Source organism: Haplochromis burtoni, unplaced genomic scaffold (assembly GCF_018398535.1).
Source record: "Haplochromis burtoni strain Fernald_Lab_line unplaced genomic scaffold, NCSU_Asbu1 Contig_460, whole genome shotgun sequence".
NCBI lineage: Eukaryota > Metazoa > Chordata > Actinopteri > Cichliformes > Cichlidae > Haplochromis > Haplochromis burtoni.
The window spans coordinates 428399-450850 of NW_024582821.1; the positions used below are offsets into that span (position 1 = coordinate 428399).

Here is a 22452-nt window from a genome sequence, read left to right on the forward strand (position 1 = left end):
ACACACACACACACACACACACACACACACACACACACACACACACACACACACACACACGTTTCAGCTTTGTTTGTTTAATTTGTGTTTATCTCAAACCAGGTTCATCAGGGGCACAGCCTGGATAAAAGCCAAAACAGCACTTTGCCTGGCAATGCAGCCTTCATTCATGCACAGACAGGCTACTGGAAATTGTGTCATTTAATGAAACACATTTGTCACAACTTGCCCAATATGTGTTACTATGAAACTAAGCTTTTTCCAACTTGCCCAGTTTATCCAGTTCCATATCAAACAGCGAACAGTTATCTATCTAGCCATGACAGTCATTCACTGTGAAAGGTTAAAGACAGTTAAAGACATGAAACCGTTCTTATGATTTTTCCATTACACCAACTGCCTCTGTTTGTCTACAGGTCGAGGGGTAAAAGTGGAGACTATCCTGAAGGATGACGAGACTCTGACGTCATTCCTCCTCAGAGACATTCCTCTGACCGAGTCTGTAGTGTATCATCTAGTTAATGCCCAAATCAGGCCTGAACAGGTACGCGGGTGCTCACACACATGCATAAACACACGCACACAGCCAAGGGTACACAGTGTGACATTTTACCATTAAGAAGTCAAGACACTGATATTGCTTCATACCACCAAGGCAAGGATTCTGGTGGAGTACAGTATGCAACACAAATGGTAATATGACACAGTAAAGGAAGAAAAACAAGGGAAATATACAGGCGATCAGTGGTCATGACAACTGCAAATTAACCATCATGAAATTGACCACGGCCCATTGTTAGTCAGTAGTTACCAGTTTCAGTCATCATGCAAATGTACTGTTTATAAAGCTGGGGAAAGATGCCACTTGGATGTCCAGATGAACAAGACTTGGTTACCTGGGTGATTAAGCATGCATCACGACAATATACAGATGTTTAATTCAAGACATAGAATAAAAGCTAACAGACAAAAGACGTCACGGCGCAGTGACATACACATCAGATTACTTCTGTTTTTGCTGATGTCATCTGAATCCGCATAAATCTGCTTTTTTCCAGTTTGCTTTTGGAGTCCCGGACTTGCATTTAAAAGACATTGCGTGCAGCCTCAACTTGCTCGAACGATTCCTCATTTTCCCCAGCCGTCGAGGACTCTACGCAGTTCGCAACGCCATGTGCATCCTCACTCCACAGCGACTACAGATCATTGAGGACAAATTCTACGCCAATGTCGACTTTTTCAAACTTTTCCGGCTGGTGAGTGTTGGTTTTGTTCTTGATTTTAGAGAGCTGACATGGAAATCACCAAGGATCACTGGCTTACATTTTAAAAAATAGTTGCACAATTTAAATTTCATTCTGGCTCAGTTAAACTGGGAGCACTCAGTCTGCAATTACATCTTTATACCCTTGACTAAACTATCTATTGTGCACTGAATGGATACACTTAATACCACAATTTGGCAGTGATCTGGTTGGTTCATGAATAGGCCGTATAGAGCTGTATTTGGATACATCCAGTTTGGGATCTTGCCATGTTTAAAAATTCATTTGGATCTTCATTGGGTAAGTCAGCCATGTGCTGGCTAAGCGACTTGAGGTCAAGCTGGCAAAGGGCAGTGTAGGATTTGCCAGGATATGATTTCAAAAACAGTTATCAAACAGTATCATAAACTGCTGTGTTTCTAATTCTTACATACATGTAGTTGGCAACCAACAAAAACACACTTGAGTAAAATATGAAGTAAATGAAGTAATCAAGTAACATGACTAGATTGTACCACGAGTTTCTAGTATATTGTAAAAACAACAAGAGAAAAACAGTAAGAGGTACCGTCATGTTTACCATGATGCATGATTATCCACCTTCAGCTCAGTATGTCCCATCATGCTTTAGCACGTTTTGTGTTTTAGACTCTGATTGCACTGCATTCATAGTTTGTCCTCCAGATCAAAACCCAACAAGCTGACACACGCCTATTGTCTCCTGACATACCTCCTGTTCAAAGTCAGGAGATGCAAAGGATAAACAGATGTTAGTATTTTTATTAGAGCTATGACTCATGGGGTGGGGCAAAACAAAAATTCTCTGGGAAATGCAAAAAGCAAAGCAAACAAGGTGTCGTTCCCCAGGAATGTACAATGTCAAATACACTACTTTGTGTGGTGAAAGATGGCTTTAATTTTTCCTTATGTATTTGATGAGCTGTAATTACCTCATAAAAATGAAGTGTCTATCAACATGCTTTAAGTAGGCAGTAGTGATACAAACAGTTTGTAAAGGAGCAAGCTTTGGCCAGCGAGACAGACTTAGCCTCTTCCTTTGATTAGCTTAGGTTAGAGACAGTGCTTTCTTTAGAAAGCAATGCAAGTAAGAGTGAGAGTAAACACAAACCATAAAAAAGCAGCTGAAAACAATGGACACCCTCTGCCTTATATTCATCCAGGTGCAGGAATATGGGACTGGGCCAAGTGATCTTAACTGTATGAACCTGTCTGTCCGCTAATTCTTTTAAGCCTCAATCCCTGTGTTCTTGCCACTCTGTCCACTCTTAATACCATTATTTTTAACCGTATCCTCCATTGTTTGTTGTGTAGTTTGACTTCAGGCACAGGAATAGCTTAAAATATTACTGCCCGGCTTTGGAAACGAATTTCACTCAAATCACACATCCTCCCATTTAGTGTCCGCGTGCACTGAGATAGGAACATATGTCAAAGCGGAAGGATGTTTCCACTGGTGATTCTGTGTCTTGGCCTTCTTCTGCTTCCTGAACCTTTAGCCTATTGTGTTGTGAACTTTCTGGAAGCTCTCTCGGCAAACCAGCAAGATCCTTGGTAGAAGGTAGTACTCAGATGAACATAAGAGAAGGGTTTTACAGATGGTTTTCAAAATTCTGTTTGCATCACATAATATCACCATGTCCTCATAAGACAGTGGCTTTATGGGAAATGTGTTCATTTTGAGAAGTACAATACTGGAAGTTTACAGCTTTTGTATGAATGCAAAAGCAGAAAATGTTCATTCATTTGTATTTCTCATTAGCTTCCTCTTGTACTGGACAATCACTCAAAAGGCATCGACATTCACTTCTGGGTCCGGGTTGTCTCCTCTGCCTCGGACAAACTGAAAGAGGTAAGCCCCGGCTCCAGCAGCTCAATTCAAAAGTTCACCGCCTGCTATTTTTAGTTGTCAGGAAACAGTTGCTTCCTCTGGCTTGGCTTTTTACGCAAACAGACAGTAGGGGGATATTATCTAGTGCGTATAAGGAAGGCTAAATTCAGAACATGGCATTTTAGCCCCCCAAAAACAGCAAAAGCAGATAGATCATCATTATGGGTCCGTTCACTGGAAAAACGCCCCCCAAACATAGCAAAAAAGACCTAGGCTGCAAGGACAGGTAAAAGTCTCCAATCGGCATAGATTAAAAAACCCTGGTAATGAATGAATGTGTTAGTCTATGAACATGATTTTTCACTTATTTTAATTGCTGTCATTGGAAAAACAATTTTTTCATACCTTAGCAGGCCTCAGCTTAGTGATTGCCAAAGAGCCAAATTTATGGTACGAGTGTGACTTAAAGTTAGAATTAGGCGTGCTCACAAACTACCATTTATGTCTGTATGTGGAAATACTGTTTTGTTTGTTGTGGATGTTTCCATGGGACATTCATTGAAACTGACAGTCTGGCATCCTGTTGGCGAGACACTTGTCTCTCTCAGGACTATAGAGAGCGTATGATCCAAGTGGAAGGCATTAAAATAAACTCATTCTTTCTTTTTTAAAATTAGACATTAAATATTTGTCAAAAGTTCCAATAATTGTTGAGTTATGCACCTGCCAGCTGTTATTTAGATATATCATAACTGACTAATGTTGATACGTATGCTAATCATGTGTAAAGGATACGGGATATTTAGTGCTCTGTAGAGGGTAGCTTGATATAACAGAGCCCCCTTTCTCTTTTTATATTTATTGTATGTATTAAGATCTGTAAAAATCTTTTTTTTATAATATTGCACATGTCAGTTTTAAGTAATTTAATATCTCAGACACTAAAACGTTTAACAAGTTAATATGGAAGATGTAGAAGATTGCAGCCGGGTTACACAGAATCTCGAGGATATTTTTAATGCAGTGTTTTAGTGGCTGTGCTGACCCTGTAATAAGAGGATAAAATATATGGACAAAAGTACACATTACACCTACAGGAGCTGCTCAGCCAGGAAGCTGCTGGCACACAGTTTTTGTGATGATAGTAGTGCGAGATGAGGTTTGGAACATCTGGCCACTTTTATGCACTTCCATTTACTGTTTACAGCTGATCATGGAATATCTAGGAGGGAAGAAGGGCTTTAACAAATGTTTGTAAAGGCAGACTGCATGGCTAGTGCCTGATTGTATACACTCTGGCAATGGAGCTGAAAACACCTGAAGGTGTATACTTTTTCCCATCAGGTGCATACTGTTTACAGCTATGACAGAAACTGGATGTGTAAAAAACACATTTACACCAGCCTATTTATAGATTTCTGCTGAACATATCTTTATCATTAGATAACTGCTAGATTATATCTAAAACAGTTTTCATCTTCTTTTTTTGTTTGTTGAAGCTTGAATGATTCTTCTTATCTCTCTGCAGTTGTTCCAGAAGAGTAGCTTCAGGGAGCTCATCCAGGTCGTGACTCCTCTCTTCCAGAAAAATCTGTCTTTCAGGGAAGTGATGGCTGCCGCCTCCAGCCTTGTATGCGGGTACACTGAGGGGGCTTTCTCCCGAGTCACCTCCTTTAACTGGTATGAAGACAATAACTACAAAGCCTTCCTGGGTATCGGCACTGGGTGGGCACAGGACCGTTACACATATGATAACAGCACCAGTGAGTACACCATGTGTATGTGTGTATATATGTGTTAGTCCCCGTAGGGAAATTGCTCCTCTGCATTTAACCCATTCACCCAGTGAAGCAGTGGGCAGCCACCAATGCAGCGCCCGGGGAGCAGTGTGTAGGGACGGTACCTTGCTCAGGGGTACCTCAGGGTAGCCGTTCAGTAGAGTCGAACCCACGACCTTCCAGCTACTCTACCTATTGAGCTATCCCTGCCCGTATACATATACATCTGTATTACCTTGTATGACAGACCAAACTAAAAGTACTGTTCTTGAGACTGCTGCCGTTCTTTTTTGGAGTAACCTTTAGTTTGCAAACCCTCTAGTTTTGTATAAGAGTTCTGATTTTAACCCACTTTGCTGATTTGCAAATTCTCTTAAAAGCCATATACAAATATGGAAGTTTCTTGGAGAACTGGGCTCAGATCTTCTGTGGATTTAGCACATGGTCTCCCAATACTTTTTTCTCTTCATGCTGTGGAAGGAAGAACTCCAGCAATGTGTTGACCATGATAAGAGGCTTTTTTGTTAGATCATCACCTACTATAAAGTTAATCCAGTTATCCATAATCCAGTTAACTATAAAGTTAAAGCCAGTGTTGCTGGAGTTTTCAGCTGTCAGTCGTGTTCCTGCTTTATGCAGTTTGGAAGTGGAGGAAGTTGCAGCAGCATTTCTTTACTTTCACAGTCTCTGCATGTGGATTGCCCATTGTCAGCTGGATAATGGGCTAAAACAATGGATGGATTGATGCATGGCTGAATGACTGAAAAACTGGCTGCTCTCATCTTTATCAGCAAATTTTAACTTGATCTCCACCCTGCCCAACCTATGCAACACATTTAGATGAGCATAAAAATAATTATGCACTCTGTAATTGGTTTCCAAATAATTCTTTGTGCCATGGCATCTTTGATAGGGTTCTGTTTAAGTGCCTAGCTTGACCTATATTGCAACAGCTTTTACATAACAAATAATCTTTCCCTTCAGCTCCTTTCTGCAATGACCTGATGAAAGAACTGGAGTCCAACCCTGCCACCAGGATTGTGTGGAACTCTGTGAAGCCCATGCTGATGGGACGGATCCTCTATGCCCCTGACTCTCCAGCTGTCAGAAAGATCATACAAAATGTAAGCGGCATTTAGGAGATGACAGGTGAAGCTCATGGTGTCAAACCATGAATAAAAACAGCTTTTAAATTGTTTTTAATGAGCTCTGACTGGTGATTCTGTGTGTTTTTATTCAGTTTTTATATCCAGCTTTATATCTATTCAAAGTAAAGTATGTTTGGCTAATAAATGCACCTATTTGAGCAGTTCAAAATAATTGCCCAAATAAGTGCTTGGAGGTGTTTTATAGGATGGCTGATAGGAGGACTTTGGCAGCAACAGTTGAGATATTTTATTATAATTCAGCCACATGTGCTTCAGAGATTTCAACTATAGCAGGTATGTTGTATTGATTCACATAACACAGGTGCCATACAGTCAGCAAGTTAAAGCGTAGCTTGATGTATTTAATGCCTGGTAGATTCCAACTCTGATACTAATACGTGAGGGATTTATTGCACATTTTGTACATTTTAACAGTGAATACTCGAAATAACTTGGTAGTTAACAGGATTGAACCAAGTAAAGAGACATAGTTAAAACATCTAAAAAACTGAAAAATGAAAAAAATGTAACATTTCTTGTATCACAGATAACCCCCTTTAGATGATTTGTTTTACTCAGTAACCTCCATGTCTTTGTTTGTCTTTTGGAGCAGCGTCCACTGTAGTGAACAATGCATTTTCCTTCAAAAGGGGATCAGCTTTCATCAAGTCATGTCCAACCTTTTGTGTCTAGATGTAGATACGTGTTGGTCAAAGGCCTTTGAGGGGCGGGGGTGGGTTGGTAGCGGTCATGGATGGTTTGATCGCAATGCAAGAGCACAAGCTGATCGGCTATGGTGAAACCACGGCGCAGTCTAATGGCGCCGTGGCCTTTTTAACTGTTGTGTAAGCAACAAAGTGTCTCCTTAAGGATGTGTGATCGGACACAAAAGAGACACACAAAAACGTGCGTTTCCCCCTTCCCAACCTTTAATGACCTCTTTGTTTTCCTCTTCTCTCAGATTGCGAACTTGATTGGTCTAGGAATGTAATGAGCAAGGGGTTAATCCATTACTTTACAAGACTGAAAACATAGCCTCTATAGGCTCTTTGTTGTCATGCTCTCAGCTCCTGTCATGCATCAGTGTGTTTCATAAGAAAGCGAAGAACCATGCGCTTAAACATATGTTATCACGCTTTATGTGACTGCCCTTGTTTTATGTAAGCCACTTAGGTCTTGTCTGTACTGTATCCTGCTGTTACCGTGCTTATTTTTCATTTGTTACACTGTAAGAATTTATCTTAAAGTGCAAAGTCACATACTTCAGAGCCTTCTTTTTACTGGAAAGCATAGATAGAGGCGTATTTATTCTGTGAGGGCACAATCAACATCCACTTTTATCTTTACAGTGTCTCTTACATTAGATGCATCATATGTGCTGCTGTGTCTGTATAGATATTCATATTCAAAGTTGCACGTCAGCTACTCGAAAGATACTTTGATTGCTTCCTTTGATAAAATTATGGAACTAAGTAACCCCCCCTAGCTCCCTTGTTCTCCCCTTTTGCCTGCTGTTTTCAAACTGCCTCATGGGCTGAGGAAGCACTCACTTGTGGGAACCTGACTGGGATTCACTGGGCAGGCTGAATGCATTCAGCCAGTTGTCACCAACAGCCTCCATTGTCACCCCAGCTCCATTGTCCCCATTGTCACCCAAAATCAGACACACACAAGGGGAAGGCGTTTAATTGGGTGTACTCTTGAGTGCTTTCATCCCCCACTGCACACGGCTGAATGCTGAAGTAGCCAGCCTTGGGTGTGTGCCACATAAAACACTGTAGCGTACCCATACGCACATTCAGGGTTTTAACGATAAGCGTGTGGTAAATATTTGTTGCACAGTTGCCGGTTATCTATACAGGCCGACAGGAATTCTTTGTGTGAGAATGTGTGTGTTGTCTTTGCTGATCCTGTTTTCACAGGGAGTTTAATGTGGGAATGGTATGTAGCGGGAGATTAGGAGATCTGTGACAGAGTGTGTGTTTGAATGTCTGAATGTTGTGTACACACGTGCAGATTTAATGAACTTGTTCATTTCTTCTGTATATTATTTGAACTGTGGTTGTGTTTGTACCTGTTCCTATGTTACTGATTGTTTTTCCATTAAGATATGGGGAACAGTTTGAATAGATTTGCCTCGCTTTGGCTAACGCTTTCCAACTACTGACATGCACATTTGCATGTCTCCCGTAGGCTAACACTACCTTTGAGGAGCTGGAGAGGCTGAGGACTATGGGGAAGGCCTGGGAAGAAGTTGCTCCTCAGATCTGGGCTTTCTTCCAAGATGGAGTCCAAGTCAAGATGATCCGGGTAGGGTACTGGGTGAATGAAAAGGTGTCAGTGATTGAGGCTCATTTAACATCAAAAGATAACCACAGAGTAGATTAACAAAATATTAATGTCCTAATAAAGTGACCTGTCTTCAACAATCTAGTACCTATCAGTCTAATAACGTTAGATAACAGTAACATTATTGCATGCTTTGTTCTTGTCTTGGCAGGATTATCGTGTTCCTACTGGTTCTTGCTTCTGTTAGTGGGGAAAAAATAGTTAAGTAAGTGTGATGACCCTTCTTCCTTTCATTTCAGGACACCATCCGTAATCCTTCTGTGATGGATTTCATCGACCGGAGTCTGGAGATGGCGCCTTTCTCCTCCAAACACATCCTCAACTTCCTGCACAGCGGCCCCCCAGAGGAACGCCCAGATGACGTGCCTGATTTTGACTGGCGGGACATCTTCAACCTTACAGACCGGGTGATTCGGATGCTTAACCAGTATGGGGATGTGAGTGGCTGTTGCTTTTTTCTTGGGGGATTTAGCATTTTCTTCCTGCGGTCGCCTCTCCAGTACCAGTCTTCTGTTTTTGTGAAGTGTGTATCAGTGTGTGGAATTATACTGACTTGTCAAAGGGAGCTTGGCGTTTCTAGATGAATCCAAAGTGTCAGAATAATTTTTGCAGAGTTTTTTTTTTAACCTTTTCACCTGTCTGACTTTGACAGTAAGAGTGCAGATTGTTGTGCAATTTTCACTTCACCTGAAAAGGTGACAGGCTTTTTCATGACTTAATCCAATTATTCACAGGTCCTGTCACCCGCTGATTTCAGTGCCCTGGTTACCTAACCGCTACGTGCTCAATGCAACCCTTGACATGATCTAAACATTTAGATAGTGTCTCTGGGAACTGTAATTTGTCCCCCTGTCCAAAGACATGGAAATCCACCCAGGTGGGCCTGAGCCAGAGCAGCAAACTGGCTGTCAAGTCTCTTTTGTTTACTGCTGATTGAGAGGGAGGGTAAAATAAAAGAAAAGCATCACAGACCATCTCTTGTGAGTGCCCTCCACTATGAGTGGGCCAATGTGTTTGAAACAAAGTTACCCATTTCCCTGTACAGGCTGAGCAGGATGAGAGGCCTATCACACTTGGGGGTGACACCGGGGTATCTGGGGGCATGGTTGGGTAGATCGTTGGTGCTCTGTGTTTTTGTCCAAGTTGAAGCTTACAGCACTTCTGTGTGACAGCAAGAGTGGGAACGATTGAGGCCGATTAGATACAGCTGTCACTCTGTCCACCATCCTTTATAAAAAGGCAACAATGAACGTGAGCTTGATGACTGGCTGAGTCAGGTTGGTGGCACGCATTCAGATCTCACCACCCAGTTGGGCTGCAGTGTTGTTAGTTGGATGCTTGATTAAATGAAGGGGAGGCCTTTTGGATATGGAGTAGTTTTCAGTACGTGTTCTGGATAATGGGTTTATAAATGCATACTGTAGATGAATATACGTGGATGCATATGTGTGTTTGCACACAAAGAGGTAAATATTTTTGCTGTGGCGGGATCCCTTTTGAAACCAGGCTCTCCCTATTTGCATTCACTTACAGTGAATCGCTGTATCAGACACGGTTTTCATTGAAGAGACAACCACTGCAATGCCACTGCACATGTGTGAAGATACACACATGTCTTTGTGACTCACTAGCCTCTGTTGTCTTTAACATTCGAGCTATTCTGTTAGGTTTGGTTTGAGTAATGGCAGTATTTGTCTGTCACTATGGAGCAGCCACAAATGAAGTTTTGATATTCATAGTTCTCCAAACTGATTGAATTCAAGACGACTCTGGTAATGTACTTTTCTCTAGCACCACCTGCAGATTAAAATTTTCATTTTTGTAAAGACAGTCATGATTTTCAGTCATTTTTTCCCCCTTTTGTCTTCTTATAACGTTTACTGAAGACTTTTACACCAGTTAAAAGTTTATCCTGTACGTTTTTATTCATTTGGTAAATGTTCATTTGATTTAACTTGTCGAGGTTCCAAACCTTATTGACCATAAAGACAGGTTAGGATTAAACACAAAGTGTTTATACACCATTTTGCATTTAATCATCATTATTAATCTCTGGTGGAGGTTTCTTCCTGTTAAAAGGGAGTTTTTCCTTCCCACTGTCGCCAAATGCTTGCTCATAGGGTGTCGTCTGATTGTTGGTATCTTTACCTTTCAATGTAAAGCGCCTTAAGGCAACTGTTCTTGTGATTTGGTGCTATATAAATAAATTTGAACTGAACCGAATTTTTGATAAATGTTCATTGACTCCTCTGGTAAACTCAAGCATTGACGGCACGACCTGTTAGGAAACTTATTTTGAGTTTTTAAATTGATGACTGTTTCTCTTCTGTTCCCTCTCTCGCTCCCAGTGTGTGATTCTGGATAAATTTGTGGCTCTGCCTGATGAGGATACCGTTACGTATCGGGCGTTAGGAATGCTGGAGGACAGAAAGTTCTGGGCAGGCCTCGTCTTTGTAAATATGTACTCCTGGACTACTAATCCCCCGCCTCATGTTAAGTTCAAGATCCGTATGGATATTGATGCAGTGGAACGCACCAATAAGGTCAAAGACAGGTTAGGATGAAATTCTACTTAATTTTTATTTAGTGTCGCACAGTAAACACATAGGAGCTAAATATGCGTGTATTCCTCAGGTACTGGGATCCAGGCCCCAGAGCTGATCCTATGGATGACCTCCGTTACGTTTGGGGTGGCTTCGCTTACCTGCAGGACATAATAGAGCATGCCATCATCAAGACACAGACAGGAAAGGAGCGGCCGCTGGGTGTTTACCTACAGCAGATGCCCTACCCTTGTTACGTGGATGATCTGTTAGTGGAATTATTATAATTAAAGAATGCAAATAATTACATTTAACAGTCATTGCAGATCATAGCTTTTACTTTCAAGGTATAGCAATAAATTATCTGTCCATGTGTCAAAACTGATCTGTCTTGGCAGGAAAGCTGACAACTTGTGAGATGTATGCAACAATCACTGCACATTTCTCCTTCATCACTTTTGCCCTCTTTGTCTTCCTTTAAAGCTTCATGCTGACTCTCAATCGCTGTTTCCCCATCTTCATGGTTCTGGCCTGGGTCTACTCTGTGTCCATGATTGCAAAGAGCATTGTTCTGGAGAAGGAACTGCGGTTGAAGGAGACCCTTAAGGCCGTAGGGGTCACCAACGGTGTCATTTGGTCCACCTGGTTTATTGACAGCTTTATTGTGATGGGCACTAGCACAGCTCTTCTTACGGCCATCATCATGGTGAGAAAAAAGAGCCTAGCTTTTTCTAGGAGCTCCTTTTGTGTCTGGGCTTTTATTCAACTCATCCAAGCAAATCTGATTACCAACACCTCTCTCCTTATTTGCATGAAGTTACAATTTAACCATTTAGTTTTGCACCGCAATCTGGCATTTTACCAGAGGCGGTACGTGTGATTAAGTCATTGCATCTGTTATATAACGCACCAGTAAATCACGACTTACACTGTGAATCATTACAAGTGTTTTACCTTGAAATAATAAATGGATAATAGTTTCTCACTGACCCCATAAATCATTAATGAAATAACTGTGAATACTGTGATATCATGGGAATTATGTCAGTGTCTTTGCAGTAATGTGCCGGTGAATAATTAACACTTCTAAGCCACAACTTCTCTCATGTAGACAGCAAGTTACTCAGCAGGCACATTATTGTAAAATGGGCTGTTGTGACATCTAGTGGGAGTATTGTGTAAAAAAACAAAAAATAAATATTAAAACTTCCAAATTATGTGTGAAAATTCACAAGTATTTCTTGTTTTTGTGGTGATTATTTACTAGATCTTCTTATCTTATATTCTCAAAATTTTCAAAAGCTCCACAATGACTTAAAACCCAGTAAATTTGGTTTGGGGGAAAGAAATGAGTCTTTCACTTACCCAAGCCATCAAATATTTATTTTAAAGACCATTTTTCTTCCAGTGTACAAGCACACTGAGCAGCTAAACATCACCCATGCACTTTTTTGCCTTAACTACAGGGAGGCAGGGTGCTGAACTACAGCAACCCGGTCATCCTCTTCCTGTTTCTGCTCACCTTCACCACGGCCACCATCATGCAGTGCTTCCTTCTCAGCGTCTTCTTCAACCAGGCAAACTTGGCAGCTGCTTGCTGTGGTATCATCTACTTCACCCTTTACCTTCCGCACATTTTCTGCTTCGCCTGGCAAGACCGCATCACCAAAGACATGAAGCTCCTGGTGGTGGGTGTCTCAAGTTGAAAGCATGCTTACTAATAATGACTGTTGTTTAGTTTTAGTTATAGAACAGGATTAGCTTATTCGAATCATTAATACTTACACACAGTATGTGTACCAACCACAGCTACTTCTGTTTCCTTACTTTTAACCCTGATGCAGACTTAGGAACAGACAATAGGAATAACACATGAGACTACAGATGGTTTGATAGACTTGCTTTAAATGTCAAGCAAAGATAATCTTAGCACTGATTCCTTTCTCAGAGTCTACTATCTCAAGTGGCATTTGGGTTTGGGACAGAGTATTTGTCAAGGTATGAGGAGCAGGGTCTGGGTCTTCAGTGGGATAACATCCAGACAAGCCCCCTGGAGGGGGATGAGTTCTCCTTCCTCACTTCCATCTGCATGATGGGCCTGGACACAGTCCTGTATGGGGTTCTGGCGTGGTACCTGGACAATGTATTCCCTGGTTAGTGTGTAGGAGAATATTGAAGGGTCTTATTACAGCTATTTCATTATAAATAATTGTGTTCATTTATTTAATACGATTTATTTTCATCATAGGACAGTATGGAATTGGCCGTCCATTTTACTTTCCCTTTCTGCCCTGTTATTGGCTCAACACTGTGGCTCCAGCTTCAGGTACGTTTGCTATTATACATTTCCAGATGCTTTTTCGTGGGAGGGTTAATTTGTTTGAGAGTGGGTATTGCAGTCAGATAAGAAACAGTCATAAATCTAATATATTGTTTTTGTCATCTAGCAACAAACTAATTTAAATCTCATTTCCCAAAGGCAACACCAGAATGGAGTTGGATAAAAAAGGCTTTGATAATCTTGCAAACAAAGAGCAAGGAGAGCAAACAAAAGAAGAAGATGGAATCCATGATCAGGAGAATAGTCCAGAGAAAACCAAGGGTAAAGAGGATCCACCTTCCTGTGAGCATCACGACCAGCGTGAGAGGCTGGGGAAGGAGAACAAGCCCGAGAAGAACCAGGAGAAAGACGGTATAACGGATGGAGCAGCTTTACCACAGTGTATAAAAATACAACACGCTTCTACATTTAACTGTCTGCTACTTTCTCAATTTAAAGAACACATCTTACTATAATGATCGTAGCATATGTATACAAGTCTGTTCCCTCTAAACACATGAATCAATCTGAATGAAACGCACTTTATAACCTACAAAGGGTATCAGGATGATCAAAATCTGCTGTATGTTTGTTGTTTACATTACAGGTGTGTTTTTCACTTCCAAGAAAACATAATTTATTCAACACCATTCACAAGGCTACTGAACACAATCCTGTTACGCTAGTATCAATCCAGTACCATCTTCAGTGTCACTATTATTCATATTGATATGGTTTTTATCACTGTATACAGTGATATGATACATGATAATAACTTGATAAATCAACATACATGTCTGTGTTTTCATACGTGACTGAACTAGCTTCCTCCCATAGGGTGCATTTTTGCCAGTACAGTTAATTATATATTTTATAACTTGGACTTATGTAATGTTTCTCCAGGCAAACAGCTGATTTCAGTGCAGGATTAGGGCTCTCTTTCATTGCATTCACTTTGCCCCTCATTTTCCATTTATCACTGTCAACATTACCTGTGTGGGAACTCAGTGTCCTTGCATGTGTTTGCACTTGCTGACATTTGTGAACGTACACAGCTAACCCTTCAGGTTTATGCTTAGTTAATAAGTGATGGAAACGTTTCCTTTGCACTGTATGGCATTCCAGTTGGCTGAGCTCATATGTTCCTTCCTGCTTTCATTTGGGAAATATTAAATTTTTTTAAATTTACTGAAAAACATATATTCTGTCACTCTGTTTTGTGGAATTCAGTAGTTTTCATTTGTCTTGCATTATTAACTCCATATCCAGACAAATTAAAGAGATGAAATGTGTCTTTGGTGTCCACAGAGCAGCCTTACTTCGAGGCAGAGCCAGATGATCTAGTAAAGGGTGTCTGCATCAAGGACCTGGTCAAGATGTTCGGTAGTTGCTTCAGACCGGCTGTGGATGGCCTCTCCATCAGTTTCTATGAGAGCCAGATTACTGCCCTTCTGGGGCACAATGGAGCTGGAAAGACCACCACTATGTATGCCAAACAGTACATAGATGCCCATCGATGTATATCTATAGTCTAAAGCAAATATACTAATATCTGTTTTCTTCTCTCCTGTCTCTCCTAGGTCTGTCTTGACTGGTATGTATCCTCCCACCTCAGGGACAGCCACCATTTATGGGAAAGACATCCGCACAGACATGGACACTATCCGACAGTCTCTGGGAATGTGTCCTCAACACAATGTCCTTTTTCAGTAGTATGTACTTCCTCACATATTAATAACAGAAGTAGTTTTTGGACATGTTACATGAGCAAACAGATAGCACCGTACTGTATAGCTGGATCACTGTTTCCTTGTCTTTCTCTTGCTCTTTATCAGTATGACTGTGGCAGAGCACATCCTGTTCTACTCTCTGCTGAAAGGCCGTCCAATAGCAGAGGCTGAGGAGGAGGTGGAGAACATGCTGGAGGATCTGGGTCTTCCTCACAAGAGAGATGTACTGACCCAGAACCTTTCAGGTGTGTTTGGAAGCAGATGCACACATAGATCTATCAAAGCTCACATGCAGACCCACACACACACACACACACTCACACACACACACACACAGACACACACACACACACACACAGACACACACACACACACACACACCAATACACACTCCCCATCAATAAATGATGGTGTTCTGTTCAAGGGGGCATGCAGAGGAAGCTGTCTGTTGCTCTGGCTTTTGTTGGCGGGGCCAAGGTGGTGATCCTGGACGAGCCCACATCTGGGGTGGATCCCTACTCCAGACGTTCTATCTGGGACCTGCTACTCAAATACCGTGCAGGTAACACTGATCAATACTGATTTTAGACGAGTATGTAAGGTTTTTAAAATATTTATACCAATGTGTTGTATTTGCGATTGTTGATTGTACTAAGAAAACATTATTATGTGTTACACGAAAATATTCTGAGTACAAGAGTGCTCATACAGAGAATTAATTACCCAACCCGACTATTCACATTAGAAGAAATCTAAAATGAAAATCATTAAACACACTTAGCTCGACCTGTTACACAACATGGCCTGTAGAGATTAGACGATGAATAAATCTGACTGGTTTGTCCAGACGGCCAGCAAATAATTAAGCTTAGATCCTGCACAAATCATTATAGCAACAAAACCACTACCAACAGCACGTATTACACTTTTCTGGCATACCTCATATCACCATCATAAACTTTAACCTTGCTGAACTAAAACTTTGAAGTGAAATATATAATAAATGATATATTTTCTATGACAGCTGACAGATGCCTCCAGTATAACATGGATGACTGTGTTTAATATATTCTTGGGCGGGAAGGATTTATGACACCACAATCAGACCAGCTCCACTGAAATCGCCATAATAAAAACGAGTTATTACTCAGCTTTGAAAAGCTTTTCTGAAATCAAACGCATATTTCCATTATTCAGCCTCTCTTTATTAAATTCACTCTCTCTCTGCTGTCTGCAGGGCGCACAGTGATCATGTCCACCCATCACATGGACGAGGCTGACTTGCTGAGCGACCGCGTGGCTATCATTTCTCAGGGTCGCCTCTACTGCTGCGGTTCCCCAATCTTCTTAAAGAACTGTTTTGGTGCTGGCTTCTACCTCACTCTTGTACGCCGCATGAAGCATGGCACTCTTAAGGTGGGAACTAAGGAAGAGGGAACCTGTTGTATATTTGTGCATTATCCTCTTTAAAGTTATAGATGTTGTAGTTTTGCAAATTAAAGTAAACCTGGTTTAAAGTTAAGTTCCTTCCTCCTTATAACATTTGTAAAACCCCCAACATTATTTCGTATTTTTCTGATGGTATATTTAACACTGCGACACAGCGATTTCTCATTAATATCTTGTTACGGTGTCCTTCAGCCTAGCTGTGACTGCACAGAGGATTGCTCGTGTGTGTGCTCGAAATGTTCGACATTTAAAGCGAACCAGGAGGAAAGTCACACCCCTGACAGACAGATGGATGGTAAGTCACATTTAGAAGACTTACCGTGGGAAAAGCTGGCCATTAATTCATTATATTATTAGTATATAATCACTTTGTTATGACGACACTATTGTCATTTTCGTTGAACCTGTTTTTAGGCTATTAATCTAATTATTAAGACTATAGGGCACACTCCCTTTGTCATGTTGATGAATAATACCTTTACAATGGATTGCAGTCACTCTGGTTACTGTATCTGCTGACAACACACCTAGAAACACCTTATATTCACTGTGAAATACTGTGACCTATAAAATTAAAATCATTATCATTAGTTAGTGTGAAAATTAAGTGCACTGAGTAACAGATTAAATGCAAAGAATAATGTGTAAAAGGCTGATTTAAGGCAAAATATATTTCTTATCTTATCTTCTTATCCGCAGGTAACATGGAAAGCATCACAGCCTTGGTCCATCATCATGTGCCCCAGGCCCGCCTGATCGAGGCTATTGGCCAGGAGCTCACCTTTCTTCTGCCCAATCGTAACTTCCAGCCCAGGGCTTATGCTAGCCTCTTCAGGGAGTTGGAGGAAACTCTCTTGGACATCGGCCTCAGCAGCTTTGGTGTGTCTGACACGTCACTGGAGGAGGTGTGTGGAAAAAAATAACCCTGAAAGTAAAAGCAGTAGTTTCATGCAGTTACAATAATAGGAATAATATCAATAGTCATTTACATTTGCAAATTAACATTGTGAGTCCATAACTAAAACTAGAAATAAAGAAGCAAAAAATAATTATTATATCTTTAAAAACCGGCAATCTGTCACTGCCTGGCTGTCTCTGTAAAAAGATACATTTTATATGTTTTTTTCATTAAACTTTCTTCGTCTTATGTCCTGAAATTAAAACGGATATATATTTTTTTGCAGATCTTTCTGAAGGTCACTGCAGATGGGAATGCAACCAAGAGGAAATGTTTTCAAGGTAAAGCATGAACAAACTGTAGAAAGAGCTCAATCTAGGGCAGAATTTTCTTTTCACCACTTCTTTTCTTCCTGTTGATTTATCAAAGCCTGATTGGAGCCTGACAGTTCTGATTGTTTTCTCAGTCCACCCGTGTCCACCTATAATCATGTTTTATGTCCTTCATATCCATTCTTTAACTCTCTCAGACAACAAATCATGGCAACAGATTTCTCGAGCTAGTCTCTGTGGATTCAACAGAGTCGCTGTTGATATGGAACCGCTAAAAGGTGACAGCGTCTTTAAGCTCACAGCTCTGGCCAGTAGCTGCTGTTGTGAGGAAAACAACAGTTATTGTGAAGGTTACACTAAAAAGGAAATAACATAAAGAGATTTCTGCATGGTAAAAATGAAAGTACTTACTAACAGCTAGTTAGCCTAGCATGTATAAAAAACATGAAAAAGATGACAAAACATTTGTAATAAAGTTTTCAAAAGCTTAGAAACATTTTATACACAAAGGAAGTGGCCATTAATTACTCTGGTACATAATGGCTCCATTAGTAGATTTGAAAAGGCTAACATACAGAGCCATGCTAGCTGTTTTCTTCTGCTTGTAGCATTTGTTTTCAGCTAACTAGAACCTCACCAGGCCAGAAAATCCTATCAGTCACTGATGAAACTCTAACATTTAAGATTATAAGATTATAAGATACTCTTTTAATCTCGTTTTATGTATTTGTTTCTACTACTTATTTTGGCAAAGGTTATTCCTGGCAACAGTGTAATGCAGAGAGCTTCAGCTTTGCTATTAGGCCAGCCAAAGTCAGGCTACTGAGCACTGCTGGCAAATGCTTTTCGGTCACAGTGAAGACTAAAGATGCTTGGCTAGCTCACTGGCGGCTATAATTTAGCATTGAGATCTCTGGTGGAAGTCATTTTAATTTAAGCTTTTATTTCAGAGTCCAATGGCCAGAGTACATGTGACACATCAGAAGGCAGTGCAGGCAGAGGATCCTACCAGGTCAGAGGCCTCTGTCTGACCACCAAACAATTCTTTGCTTTGGTAATCAAGAGGTTGCATCATGCCACACGCTCTTACAAAGATTTCATTGCCCAGGTAACCTTCTTATTTTATGATATCTTAATAAAAGACATTGTCATTATCATTATTCTTTTAAGAACTACCATTGCCTTGGACGGCTGTGGAAACAAACAAAGTGCACTATGTGTTTCAGCTGTGTAAGATTGGTTTTTGTTTTTCTGTTTTTGGTAGATTGTCCTGCCTGCCAGTTTTGTTTTCCTGGCACTGACATTCACTCTGATCGTTCCACCTTTTGGAGAGTATCCGAGCCTGACCCTCAGCCCATGGATGTATGGACAACAATACACCTTCTTCAGGTATGCACTAGGCCATCATGAAAGGTTTAGCTGTTACGAGAAGATGTACCTGTTCAGTTGGGTTGATCAGTCTGGCTCAAATAAAACATCTTTTAACAAATGTTTGTGTAAAATGTGTAAATGGACAGAATTTTCATATTTTTGCTATTTTGTATTCATTACACTTTACCCAATGTAGTAATGAGCACCCTCCAGATGCTCAGATGAGGTATTTCGGCGAGGTGTTGTTGGAAAAGCCCGGCTTTGGGACTCGGTGCATGGCGGATGAACCGCTGGAGTAAGTCAACTTAACAGAACTAGCGGTTCTTGCACTGTCTTGTGTGTGTTTTTTGTTTAACATTAGTTCCTTTCCTCCATTGGAAGAGATTTCCCATGTAACAACATCACCACAGAATGGGAGATGCCTTTGGTCAACCCTGCTCTCATAGAAATGCTGGCTGGCACAGAGTGGAGCTCCCTGAGACCGTCTCCACAATGCAAGTGCAGCACACCTACAAAACTTACCATGCTTCCTGTGTGTCCTGATGGAGCTGGAGGGCTGCCACCTCCACAGGTAGGTTACGTAACTGATACTGAACATGACCACATTATGTGCATGCAATTATATAAGTACAACGCTAAGATCCATAAGTGGAATTACATCTGCATTCGATCCACTGCTGCTGATAAGTGTTAACAGAGAAATCCTGTTCCTATTCCTCAGAGGATCCAGTCAACAGGAGATGTCCTCATGGACCTAACAGGCAGGAATATTTCAGACTACCTGGTGAAAACCTACCCCGGAATCATCAGAACCAGGTGTTTTGGACAAGTTCTTGCCAGTTGTTTTAATATACTCCAGGGTGAAAACAATATCTAATTACTGCATCTGATTTTTTTTTTCAGCTTGAAAAGCAAATACTGGGTGAATGAACAAAGGTAATTTAAGTTTATATCAAACTAATTTATTGGAAAATCCATTTCAGTCCAAATAGTGGAAATGTCTGACATGGTTGAAGTGCACCTCATAGACGTTGTGTTATGTGCAGTGGTATGGTTCTTCCTCTAGTGGTTGAAATAAGGTAATAATTTAAGTATGAAAGCAGGCAGATTACTGAAAGGCTCTGTCAAAGGGATTTTCTGTGTGGCATCCAGGTACGGGGGTATATCAGTGGGAGCACAGCTCCCTGTTTTAGGGGTGGAGCCAAAGACCATCCAGGACGTAGCAGGTCAGCTGGGACGACTGCTCAATGTAACAGGGGTAAGCCTTTGAAGCCAAATACTATGTTTTTTTCTGTGGAGGGTCTGAGTCATTGTCGCTGTATCTCTGTTTCTGCACGTTTATCACTTTGTTCCTTTGTGATTATTTTTTAAGCCTCAAATTTGTGCTTGCAGGGAAAATACTCGAAACAAACGCTAGAGGATATAGGGACATTCTTTAGGTACATGGAGACTGAAAACAATGTCAAGGTCAGTTAATTAAATGAAAGCTTCGTCTCTAACATTAACTTGCCTACACAATATGAAAGATCATGCTGTAGTTTGATATCAGGAATCAGCAGCAGCATCTATTCCTTTTTGCAGGTATGGTATAACAATAAGGGCTGGCATGCCATGGTATCTTTTATGAACGTGGCCAACAATGCAATCCTCCGTGCAAGCCTGCACAGAGACGCTAACCTTGCTGAATATGGAATCACTGCCATCAACCATCCTCTGAACCTCACCAAAGAACAGCTCTCTGAGATCACTGTGTGAGTCAACCTCAGCCAAGTAGTTATCACCCCATCTTATTTCAAGGGCTTTTTAAGAGAGCCAAAAAAGATATTTGTTGCACAAAGATCTCCTCAAAAAAAATAAAAAATAAATCCATCTCTCTCTCATTTTCCCAGTCTGACCACATCAGTGGATGCAGTGGTGGCCATTTGTGTCATCTTTGCCATGTCCTTTGTCCCAGCCAGCTTTGTGCTCTATCTCATCCAGGAGAGGGTCACTCAGGCCAAACACCTGCAGTTTGTCAGTGGTGTCAGTCCACTGGTGTACTGGATGGCCAACTTTCTGTGGGACATGGTACTGCAGCAGCATTACATTAAGACTGTGACAGTGGCTGAGATTTCAGTACAATCAAGAAGACCCGTCAGTAGCTTTTTGTAAACACTGGTATTTCTGTAACTCTCTTCAGGTTAATTATTCCATCAGTGCAGCAATGGTGGTGGAAATTTTCATCTTTTTCGACAGGAAGTGCTACACCTCACCAACCAACCTCCAACCATTAATTGCTCTGCTTATGCTTTACGGGTAAGCTTTAATCTTTTTAGTTTACTGTTTTACATGTGGGATTTTAGTTACTAACGGTGTAATAATTATGAATGTGCAGGACCAGATGAATAATTGTCACTGATCAAACTACTCGGTGTCAGACGTACTAGTCATTTAATCCAGTTCTTAACATTCTAATTGATTCCCAGTGCCAGTAAACTGTCTTAGCTGTTATTCAGCCATCTGCCACCAGGTAGAGCTGCAGCCCAAACAATATTGTGGAAAAATGTTAATCTAGGCATGAGATTTTTGTTATTTTTTGAGATTTTCTGAAGGCAAAAGAATAAGATTGTGGAGACAAGTGGTTAAATGAGCTTTCTCTCCCTTAGAGATAGGGTGAGGAGTTCAGTCATTCGGGAGGGGCTCATCGTAGAGCTGTTACTCCTTCATATTGAATGGAGGCAGGTGAGGTGGTTGCCTACTGGGTGAGGAGGACACAAGGTAGATCCAGAACACGCTAGAGTTCCCAGGCCACATCCCTCGGCTAGCCTGGAAAACCCTTGGTGTTTCCCCAAATGAGGTGAAAGACGTGGCTACGTTTCACTGCTTAGGCTGCCGCCCCGGACAAGGACGGATGATTTATTGTTTCTTGTTATTTCAGATTTGCACTTTTATTGTGGTTATTTTATTGGTTGTCATTAATTGCAGAACAATGTGCTTCTTTAATAATGCACGGCACAACGCTGTGCGCAACACTTTTTATCTGCGATTTATTTGTTTTTTTAATGTTAATTTGTGATATTTTAATAATATGTAAGCATCTGTCGTAAAGTGTTTTCATATCATATTTAATATCAGTTTATTCTTCTACTTCTGCGACCGTTTGGACTGTAACGTGCAGTGTTCATAATGAATGACGCGAGACACACAGTGAAACAGCACGATCGAAGAATGTGACACTGCCCATCAAACAGTCCTCAAATTTAGCTCGATAGTTAGTTTCTTAGTTTTAGATTAGTCATTCTAACTTTTTCTTCTCTTTTAATCAACTGAGAAATTAGTCGTCACCTGCAGTCACTAGTAATAATGTGGTATTGTCACAGCCACATTGTTTGAAAATAGTAAAAATGACATCTAAAGCAGCCAGTCTCTGATGTCTCCAGT

The 22452-nt window shown here is 40.9% G+C and overlaps 1 protein-coding gene across 3 annotated transcripts in view; it reads left to right on the top strand.

Annotated features, from left to right (window-relative positions):
- Window positions 1-22452, top strand: part of LOC102302509 (retinal-specific phospholipid-transporting ATPase ABCA4) — a 31447-nt gene that overhangs the window by 3582 nt on the left and 5413 nt on the right. For 2 of the 3 annotated variants that reach the window (XM_042213614.1, XM_042213616.1), the window contains 34 exons: window positions 417-544; window positions 1059-1256; window positions 3046-3135; window positions 4643-4877; window positions 5877-6016; window positions 8234-8350; window positions 8629-8826; window positions 10738-10943; window positions 11024-11200; window positions 11416-11638; window positions 12399-12620; window positions 12881-13085; window positions 13181-13258; window positions 13412-13624; window positions 14561-14738; window positions 14833-14964; window positions 15088-15227; window positions 15407-15544; window positions 16220-16398; window positions 16624-16726; window positions 17131-17336; window positions 17616-17670; window positions 17859-17939; window positions 18612-18769; window positions 18926-19050; window positions 19229-19327; window positions 19414-19603; window positions 19754-19848; window positions 19936-19968; window positions 20185-20290; window positions 20425-20499; window positions 20614-20783; window positions 20922-21099; window positions 21212-21327. In XM_042213614.1, coding sequence (XP_042069548.1) covers window positions 417-544; window positions 1059-1256; window positions 3046-3135; window positions 4643-4877; window positions 5877-6016; window positions 8234-8350; window positions 8629-8826; window positions 10738-10943; window positions 11024-11200; window positions 11416-11638; window positions 12399-12620; window positions 12881-13085; window positions 13181-13258; window positions 13412-13624; window positions 14561-14738; window positions 14833-14964; window positions 15088-15227; window positions 15407-15544; window positions 16220-16398; window positions 16624-16726; window positions 17131-17336; window positions 17616-17670; window positions 17859-17939; window positions 18612-18769; window positions 18926-19050; window positions 19229-19327; window positions 19414-19603; window positions 19754-19848; window positions 19936-19968; window positions 20185-20290; window positions 20425-20499; window positions 20614-20783; window positions 20922-21099; window positions 21212-21327 — 4987 coding nt within the window. The remainder of the gene's footprint in view (window positions 1-416; window positions 545-1058; window positions 1257-3045; window positions 3136-4642; window positions 4878-5876; window positions 6017-8233; window positions 8351-8628; window positions 8827-10737; window positions 10944-11023; window positions 11201-11415; window positions 11639-12398; window positions 12621-12880; window positions 13086-13180; window positions 13259-13411; window positions 13625-14560; window positions 14739-14832; window positions 14965-15087; window positions 15228-15406; window positions 15545-16219; window positions 16399-16623; window positions 16727-17130; window positions 17337-17615; window positions 17671-17858; window positions 17940-18611; window positions 18770-18925; window positions 19051-19228; window positions 19328-19413; window positions 19604-19753; window positions 19849-19935; window positions 19969-20184; window positions 20291-20424; window positions 20500-20613; window positions 20784-20921; window positions 21100-21211; window positions 21328-22452) is intronic. The other variant, XM_042213615.1, reaches the window with a different exon arrangement.